The 10,177-nt window shown below is 39.0% G+C and overlaps 1 protein-coding gene across 3 annotated transcripts in view; it reads left to right on the top strand.

The window, feature by feature from the left end:
• Positions 1–1,331: 1,331 nt before the first annotated feature.
• CFAP206 (cilia and flagella associated protein 206) overlaps positions 1,332–10,177 on the top strand; it is a 54,499-nt gene continuing 45,653 nt past the window's right edge. For 2 of the 3 annotated variants that reach the window (XM_008006544.3, XM_073022594.1), the window contains exons 1-5: positions 1,332–1,979; positions 3,653–3,765; positions 4,410–4,493; positions 7,625–7,715; positions 9,859–10,047. In XM_008006544.3, the coding sequence (XP_008004735.3) occupies positions 1,742–1,979; positions 3,653–3,765; positions 4,410–4,493; positions 7,625–7,715; positions 9,859–10,047 (715 nt within the window). In that variant the 5' untranslated portion in view covers positions 1,332–1,741. The remainder of the gene's footprint in view (positions 1,980–3,652; positions 3,766–4,409; positions 4,494–7,624; positions 7,716–9,858; positions 10,048–10,177) is intronic. The other variant, XM_008006546.3, reaches the window with a different exon arrangement.

Genomic DNA, 10,177 nt, shown 5'->3' with positions numbered 1-10,177 from the left:
GAATGTAGCAGAAAACCCAAATAACAGTAGCTTAATAAAATAGGGGTTTATCTTCTCTCATGCAAAGTCTGGAGATAGCCAGTCAAGAAGCTGATAGGGCTGTTCCATGACATTACCAGGAACTCAGGTTCCTTTTTCATTTCTGTTCCACCATCCTTAAGATGTGACCCTCATGTTTATGTTCACAGCAAGGCTGCTGGAGCTTCAGCCCTATATTCTCATTTCAAGTAGAAAGAAAAGGAAAGGCAACAGACATAAGATGGAAGTACACCTCATCCAGAGATTATACTTACATCTCATTGGCCAGACCATGTCACAGGCCACGCTCACTGAGAAAGAGGTTGAGAGATTTTTTTTTTTTAAGAGAACACTGTCATTCCCAACACAGGGTTAAATTAGTAATAAAAAGAGAAGAAAACATTGACATTAAGTAGGAATTAACAGTATCAAACATAGGGAGTATTTGTGCCAGAATTTGCCCATTAGTTTAAAACTATACTTAATATGATGATATGATTCTTACCATCTTAAAAAATATTTAATATTCTAATATATAATATATGCTCATGGAAGACATTTTGGTAGCTATCTTAAAGTACAAAGAAGACAAATCAGCCATAAGCCATTACAAAGATAAAACCACTGTTAAAATTTTGCTATCTCACCTTCCTTTGGTTGCTTTACCTTGTATACTTACAGTATATTTGTATATCTAAATTGGGCTCATTCTCTACAAATAGCCAGTCTCATCTCCCTAGTATTTTAAAATTTTGTTTTATAGATCATAAGACAATATATACTCATTATGGAAAAATCTAGAAAAAACAGAAAAGTATAAAGAAATAAAAATATTTTACCTATAATTCCATCCTTAGATCTAATTCCTTGCTGTGATTTTGAAAAAATGACTTATACACTTTTTGTGCATTATATGTACGTCAATATAGTTTAAGTCATATTATATATAAATTTTGCATTTGGCTTTTAAAAAATATAAGACAAACACAAGGTTTTTATTAACATAATTTTAAATACCTGCCTGACGTTTTACTTAAATATCGTGTTTCGATTTCCAAGGTTGTGGTATTATAAATCATGTTACTCTGAACATCTATTTTTACACAAGCTTCATCCACATTCCGGGAACATTTTCTAGAAGGTGGAAATAAAATTGTGTTATATTATGATGTGTATTCTTGAGTTTTTGTGTTGATTCATTTCCTAGTAATCAGGGAATGTCCTTAAGCAAAGCATATTCTGCATGTTTGTTCGCAGTTTGAGAAAAGTTACTGTTTAAAAATAAAACCTTGTTGTTTGATGCTCTCCTTCTAATGCGTATTTAATCCTTTTTCACACTTTCACGTCTGAAGGTGGGCCTAACGACATTATCGTTAAGGGATAAAACCTCATTATTTTGACTCGGACACTAATGTGTTCTTATCATGTGCTTCTTGAATGAGCAGTTTTCGGGCATCTTGGAGGGTTCTGTTGCAGACTTCCTTTGAACAACAGGACATGAAATAAAACCTCGATACTTTTTACTTTTGTTTTTTAAATCTAGATACTTTTACAAGAACTCTATTTGTCCAGGATACAGCCCTTCCGTTTTCCCAGCCTCTCCAACTGGCTCCTCCCTCTCCCCGACCCCGCTTTCAAAGCCGCCCCATCGTTCCCACGCTAGCAAGTTAATGTCCTTATTTACGAGAACTTGTGTTTCACAGTCTTAACCACGGAGGTTAAGATGTCTCTGCCTGGAATTCCTTTGTTTTTAAAGTTTTTCCAGCCCATCTTTCGCGGAAAAGACCCTCAAAGTGGGACCCAGCCCCGCCCCCACCTGGCCCCACCCCCTCTGGTCCGGAGCCTTCCATCTCCATGGTTACGCGGCGGTTGCTGCGAGAGCCCAACTGCCCCGACGGTCGCGGTGAGGGCCCCAGGACAGAAGCAGACAGACACGGCTCCTGCTGTCGATTCCGATCCAGGTCAGCCTACTCGGGGCTCCGCGCCCTTGACCCGGAGGTGTGTCCCGCCAGGCGGCGAGCGTGGGGCAGCTGGCGGAGCCCGGGCGGCTGGAGGACCGCGTCCTGCCTAGTCGAGACTTAGCTCTCAGTCTCGATCCTTTAGGCTGCGCCGCCGCTGAGCTGGAACAGCGGTCCATTCCTGCCGGAGGCGCCCAGGGCTGCAGGGCGGCCCTCTAGCCACTGCGCAGGTGCCTGAGGCCTTCCGCCTCTGTTCCACTCCACTGGCTACCTTAGAAGCCGGACCTCGGGGGACTTAGTAATTGGTGGGTGGATGCGGGGAAGGTGCTGAGCCGCGTCCCTAGCGACCCGGCAGCGGTGCGCATGCGCACACAGACCGGCGCGGGATGGACTCTCCCACAGACTGCCACTCGCGCATGCGCTGCTTGCGATCCTGGAGTACTGATTCAAAGCTGTTTTAAGCGATTCCCTTATGCCGCGAACTGTTGTAACCACAAAACAGATAGGACTAATTTAGTCCTCACGCCTCTGGAAAGAAGTGAAACAAGTGCCCAAGATCTCACAGCTAGACAGTGGTCGGGTCACGATGGAATCCAAGCAATCTGGTTTCATTGGACAAAATGCCTCGTGCTTCCGTACCCATCCATCGGAAAGCTAATAATGCTGAGGAGTTGGCTTTATCTACCTGATATTGCCTTTGTTATACTCTACATGCCAAGTTCCATTGTGCTTAGTTACTAATATTCAGGAAAATCAGAAAACTCGGTCAAAACCTGCCACTTTTTCCTTATAGTAAATGGAATTAATAACCAGGAGTTCATTTTTTTCCATGATGCATAACTCTTACGTTTTGGTTTTTGCTTTTGTGTTTTTTATCGAGAGTCTGAACTCCATTTTAGATGTGCGGAAAAGATTATTTTAATGATCTGAGCAAGAATTGTTTTCCAAGATTCTAGTACAATTACGAAAGGTTATTTAGCGAATGTGGTTGAATAAGCATTTCCTCTTTCAAGCTGTACTCTTGGGTTTCTCATTAATTTTACCTTCTTCCCCTACAAATACTGCTTACCTTTTTTTTTTGAGACGCAGTTTCGCTCTTGTTGCCCAGGCTGGAGTGCAATGGCGTGATCTCGGCTCACCGCAACCTCCGCCTCCCGGGTTCAAGCGATTCTCCTGCCTCAGCCTCCCGAGTAGCTGGGACTACAGGCGCCCGCCACCACGCCCGGCTAATTTTGTATTTTTAGTAGAGACGGGGTTTCTCCGTGTTGGTCAGGCTGGTCTCGAACTCCCGACCTCAGCTGATCCGCCTGCCTCGGCCTCCCAAAATGCTGGGATTACAGGCGTGAGCCATCGCGCCCAGCCTGCTTAGCCTTTTTTTTTATTTTAATTAAGAATATCATAATAGGAATATATGTTTAGTGACCATAATTTAAATAATTGAAAATGTTAATTATCAGATGTTTCAATTATTTGAAATCCCAATCATTGTCTGTCTTCAATAAAGTCATTTTTAAAAATAATGAAAAACAGGAGAGGCCTAGATACTAATAAAAATACTAATAAGCTAATAGATGATGTTATGACTCTTTACAAACACAATATTGGAGAAATCAGAAAAGAAAAAAACAAATTTGCATAAACCCACGTTTTTTTTAAAAAATTGTTGTTTTATTTAGCCAGAATGCCTCCAACTCAGGCCGAAAGTGTTATAAGGAGTATTATACGAGAAATAGGACAAGAATGTGCAGCCCATGGAGAGATTGTTTCTGAAACTCTGATTGCTTTTATGGTAAGAAGAAATCTTTTTGTGATTACTAGTTTATTAAGAGCTTTTTTAAGATGTGGTGTCCATTTTCCCCTTTAAATTCTGTGAAGCTTTCATAGATGTTTTTCAGCTTAAACATAATGAGATCATCGGACAAGTTAGTGAAAACATTTTAAAAACGTTTATAGAGCATGTGAGTTGTAGATTTATAGAGACTGATTTAGAAGACCTTGATGAGTTTGGAAAACATCAATAATGTTCTCCTGTGTGGGAATTTTTTGATGTGTATTTTTGTTTGCCGTTGTTAAAAATTACTCATTGCTATGGTTTCTCTGTTCTTGCTTTTGGTTAAGATAACAATACACAATAAAAATACAATAAAATATACCATAGTTTCCCAACTGAAAACCTAGCCATTGCTTTCAACTTATTTCCCCATATAACTTTTCTAGCACCCCATTCAAGTTTGATGTTTGTCGCTTCTTTTCTTCAGCCTCTAACAAGGGTACTGATGAGTTCAGTAGTAAGAAAAATAGTTGAAAAACCAACTCCACTGTAATCAGGAGGTAGTTGTTTAAAAAATGGAAACATATTAAACTAATAATATGAAATAAAATTGCTTAATGGATTCTTTCCTACTTAATGGACTTGTTCCTACTTTTTTCCAGGTGAAAGCTGTTGTCCTGGATCCAAGTAATGGCTTTAACATGGATAGAACCCTCATGAAAAGTGATGTGCAGAATCTTGTTAAGGTGATTACCCAACAGTCCTCAAATTTGCAATTACTTATTCTCAGTTGTAAACACAGTATTTGTGTTAGTCATTATTGCCTTCAGCTAAATGAAGCAAAAGCCCACAAAATAGTAGTACACATGAGGTATTTTTCTCATAACACAAAGTGTGGAGAGACATAGACCCTTCTTCCTGGCTTCCTGGGGCATGCCATCCTTGCAATATGGTCATCTGATGGTCAAAAGATAGCTACCCTACCTCTAGGTAGAAAGAAGGGGAGAAGGCAAAGGGCAAAATACGTGTGCCAGTTGTGTCTATCACCTTCTCTCTGGAAAATAATAATTTTCCCAGAATCCCTTCCATCTACTTACATTTATTGACCAGAATGATACTGTAAGTGACCTAGGGACATTCACTTCTTTTTTATTTTTTAGATGAAGAAATCCCTGCCCCAATCCAAATTGAGGCTCTGTTAGGAAGGAAGGAAGGGCAGGGAAATTGGGCAGGTAGCAGCATCTGCTACAGTATTTTAGTGAAACCTTGTTATTAATCTCTTACATTGCAAACATTAACTGGTTTGTCATGCACTGTGAAGTTAAATAGAACTAAATTAATTTGCATTTCTCTAATGCTGAGTGATGTTGAGCATTTTTTTCATGCGTGTTGGCCATTTGTATATCTTCTTTTGAAAAATGTCTATTCATGGCCTTTGCCCACTTTATAATGGGGTTATTTGTTGTTGTCGAGTTGTTTGAGTTCCTCGTAGATCCTGAATATTAGTCCTTTGTCAGATGCATAGTTTGTACATATTTTCTCCCATTCTGCAGGTTTTCTTTTCACTCTGTTGATTATTCATTTTGATGTGTAGAAGCTTTTTAGTTTATTTAAATCCAATTTGTCTATTTCTGTTGCATTTGCTTTTAAGTAATGAATTCTTTGCGTAGGCCAATGTCCAGTCCTAGGTTTTTTTCTGGTATTTTTATAGTTTCAGGTCTTACATGTAAGTCTTTAATCAATCTTGAGTTGTTAATTTTTGTATATGGTGAGACATTGGGGTCTGGTTTCATTCTTCTACATATGGTAATCCAATTTTCCCAGCACCATTTATTGAATAGGATGTCATTTCTCCAGTGTATGTTTCTGTTGACTTTGTCAAAGATCACCTGACTGCAGGTATGTGGCTTTATGTCTGGATTTTCTATTCTGACAACGAGATACAATCTTACACCAGTTAGAATGTCTTTAAAAAGTCAAAACATAACAGATATTGGGGAGGATGCAGAGAAAAGATGGTATAAAACTTGTTCTTAGCAATAAGGGAAGTGATTATGACCGTCAGAAATGTTATTGGAAAGCTGTGGAAGAGAATCAAGGAGGGGCAGAAAATAAGTTGTTCTCCTTGTCAGGACCCAGGAAGACTTCTCCATTCCCCTCAAGCCCCAACTCAACTACGTTGGAAAGAATCAAGCCAATATACTTTTAATATGACAGGTACATAAACTAACAACGTATAATTCAAGTGACAATATTTTTCTCAACTAAAAATCATGTGGATGAGCTATTTTTTTAAAGTGTGCATTTTAGAACAGTACTTCTCTATGTGGAAGGATCCAGGTGCACAGGCTTCTGCAAAGACACAGTGTCCAATCGTCAGTCTTGCATTCTCCCCTCCCTCCTCCCAGGAAAGCAGGGCTGGTGCTCAGGGAGACGGGTTGAGAGTGATGCTGCCAAGTGCCTGCCAGCTGCAGTATATTCAGCCTACAGGGTGAGCAGTGAAGGAAGTGGGGGAGGGAGGTGATGAGTAGAGATGAGAGAAGGAAAGAAAAACTGAGGTTGATATTCAATCTAAAGAGGCAAGGCAGAGAAGGGAAATGAGCCATCCATGTGGGGGCTCATGGGAGAAAACAGACCAGGAGAAGAAATAGCAAGGGTAGAACTAGAGAAATTTTGTGAAGAGAGGGGTGGTAGTTACAGCAGCTTTTAAATTTTAATTTTATTTAATGTTATTTTATTTTTTGAGATGGAGTCTCACTCTGTCTCCCAAGCTGGAGTGCAGTGGCACGATCTTGCCTCATTGCCGTGTCCACCTCCCAGGTTCTCAAGCAATTCTCCTGTCTCAGCCTCCCGAGTAGCTGGGACTACAGGTGTGCGCCACCACGCCCAGCTAATTTTTGTATTTTTAGTAGAGACGGGGTTTCATCATGTTAACCAGGCTGGTCTCGAACTCCCGACCTCAGGTGATCTGCCCACCTCAGCCTCCCAAAGTGCTGGGATTACAGGTGTGAGCCACCGTGCTGGCTGCAGCAGCTTTTTATAAAATAAACTTAGCAGTGTTGTTCAAGGCACAAATAGTAACGAGGAACTCTAGAAGAGTTTTAGACTGGAATATAAGCTTTGTGGAACATTTACCCACATTTAGACTGCCCAAACTAACAAAAACATCAGGTTTCTTGCCTTCAACTAGACTACTAGCCACCTGGGCATGATAATTATTGGTTAACTCAAGGGAAATGACTTATTGCTTAACAAATGTTATTGATAGTAAAGATATGGAATCAACCTAAGTGTCCATCAACAGATGATTGGATAAAGAATATGTATATACACATACACACAGTGGAATACTATGAGCCATAAAAAATGATGAAATCATGTCTTGTGGCAACATGGATGGAACTGGAGGCTACTATCTTAAGTGAAATAACTCAGAAACAGAAAGTAAAATACCACATATTCTCACTTACAAGTGGGAGCTAAATAATACGTACACAGGGACATAGAGAGTGGAACAGTAGACATTGGAGACTTGGGAGGGTGAGAGGGGAGTGAGGGATGAGAAATCACTTAATGGGTACAATGTCCACTATTCAGGTGTTAGCTACCCTAAAAGCCCAGGCTTCACCACGACACACAATATATCCATGTAACAAAATGACACTTGTACCCCCTAAATCTATAAAAATAAAAAAAGTTATTGGTTAAATAAACTATAAAGCCTGAAGTCTTCAAGGAGAAAAAATAATAATAAAAGGGGTTATTGGTGAATAAATATCAGGAACCACTGCTTTTCCTTTTATTTTTGAAAATAACTTTAGGAAATACTTGTCTCAGAAACTATAACTAGAAGTATTCATGGGCTATTCTTTTCTAGCTTTGTATGACTCGGCTATTGGATACTAAAAATCCATCCCTGGACACTATTAAGATGCAAGTCTACTTTGATATGAATTATACAAATCGAGGTAACATAGACTACCTATTTTTATACTTAAATTTCATATTGTATTTCAGCTAAGAACGGCTTCATTTGGCTGACAATGAATTTAATTGTTTAATCAATTTAACAGTTTAATTTTTGGCAATCTTTTGAAATGTTTTTCAACTTTGAGGACTATAACAATGTTAGAAATGCTAAATGAAAAAAAAACCATTGGCCTTTGTGAGGGTTAAAAGCAAATTCCAATTATTATGCTCATAATTATTGTTTCCAAGTCTATTGTCTTTTAACCTTTATGGTACTAATACATAATAATTAGGAATTCGAACAACCAGCCCATTGAAGTTAAAAGTTTTTAATTTGTAGATTTCCCTGTTCCTGGTTTATGTTATTTTCTCATAATAATTACCTAAATTATATAACTATTCAAAAATGAAATGAATGATGGGGAGTTTAGAAAGCTTTTCAATATGTAACTTTTTTTTCTTTTCAGACAGAGTCTTGCTCTGTCACCCAGGCGGGAGTGTAGTGGCACGATCCACAGATCACTGCAAACTCTGACTCCCGGGTTGAAGCAATTCTCCCACCTCACCCTCCTGAGTAGCTGAAACTATAGGCGTGTGCCACCTTGCCCAGCTAATTTTTGTATTCTTAGTAGAGACGGGATGTCGCCATGCTGCCCAGGCTGGTGTTGAACTCCAGGCCTAAGCCTGGAGTTCTGTCCGCACCTTGGACTCCCAAAGTGCTGGGATTATGAGTGTGAGCCGCCACGCCCGGCTCATTATGTAAATAATTTAATGCATACATCAAACACAAGTTGGAAACTAAAGAAAAAGGAAAATGTAATTCTCTATGGACCGCCGCTGCCCCTGCTGTATAAAACAAATCTATTTCTCTATGGACTACCTCTACCTCTACTATATAGTACAATCATTATTAACAATTTGATGATTTTTCTCTTTATGAGTTTCAGTTATGCTACCTATGTAAAAGTATGTATCTTGCATTTTTGCTTAATAGGGAAATTTTAAAGCAATAAAATAGTCATAGAATTGATAAAATTTAACCTATACATTTTTACATTTGTTATTTAAACATATTTTTAATTTGCAAAGTTCGCCGGGCGCGGTGGCTCAAGCCTGTAATCCCAGCACTTTGGGAGGCCGAGACGGGCGGATCACGAGGTCAGGAGATCGAGACCATCCTGGCGAACACGGTGAAACCCCGTCTCTACTAAAAATACAAAAAATTAGCCGGGCGAGGTGGCGGTTGCCTGTAGTCCCAGCTACTCGGGAGGCTGAGGCAGGAGAATGGCGTAAACCCGGGAGGCGGAGCTTGCAGTGAGCTGAGATCCGGCCACTGCACTCCAGCCTGGGAGACAGCGAGACTCCGTCTCAAAAAAAAAAAAAAAAAAAAAAAAAAAAAATTTGCAAAGTTCTCAGTTGGTTTCGTGGCAAGAGTATAGGTATAAACTGTGCGTGGTGGATATGTTAATTATTGCCCTTGTAATAGTAATATGGGTTGTCTTACAGAGTCTTTGCAAGAATTGTACTTGCAACAACTCAGTGAACAGTGTCCTGTCAAAGTTAAGCCTATCCCTCGGCATATCACAGGAGGAATGAGGAGGGATACAGTTCTCGATGCAACATCATATTATCAATGATGCTTTTCAGAGAAAATTTATCTAGAACTGAAATAAAAATACATGTAACTGAAAGGAACATACATACTACATATATATTTCTGCTACTATATATGCTTATGTATAGTATACTACATGTGCTTACATATAGCCTAAATATAAAATATGTATATATTTATTTTTTCATATAGTATTATATATATGTTGTAGAAATGGTCTTCTTTATTTTCTGCTTAATTGGGAGGTTTTAGCCTTTTCTGAAATTTAGTGTTTAGTTTGGCGGTTTAAAGTCTTAGGTGTTTTGACAAAGTATTCCACTTAAGTCACTGTCATAAATCTTTCCTACTGGATTTTTGTCTTGAGGCTACTTGCTGGCCACTGTTTTTTATTTCATTACTACAGCTTAAGAAATTGCTTGTTTTCCTGAAGTAGAATTGCCATATCCAATCCCAGTTTTTCTCTAGTTCTTATGTAAGAAGAATTCTAAAAATCAAATATATAGAACATTGTTATTTGGCAATTTTAGTGGAATTTCTCGAAGAACATCACCGGGTCCTAGAGTCTAGATTAGGCTCTGTTACCAGAGAAATTACAGATAACAGAGCATGTGCTAAAGAAGAATTGGAAAGCCTGTACCGGAAGATTATCAGCTACGTGTTACTCCGCTCTGGCTTTGGATCCCCTACAGACATCAAGACTGTCAGAGAGGTAACAGGTAAAAAGTATAACCAATTTCCATTTCATAAGTAAAATATATGATCATTGTATTTTATAAAATATGTTAAATTAGAAGTGTTAAAAATTGAAGTTTCCTTTTAATCTGAAAAAAAAACCATCAGCACGAA

Source organism: Chlorocebus sabaeus, chromosome 13 (genome assembly GCF_047675955.1).
Source record: "Chlorocebus sabaeus isolate Y175 chromosome 13, mChlSab1.0.hap1, whole genome shotgun sequence".
Classification (NCBI taxonomy): Eukaryota; Metazoa; Chordata; class Mammalia; order Primates; family Cercopithecidae; genus Chlorocebus; species Chlorocebus sabaeus.
This window is presented reverse-complemented; position numbering and strand designations above follow the sequence as displayed.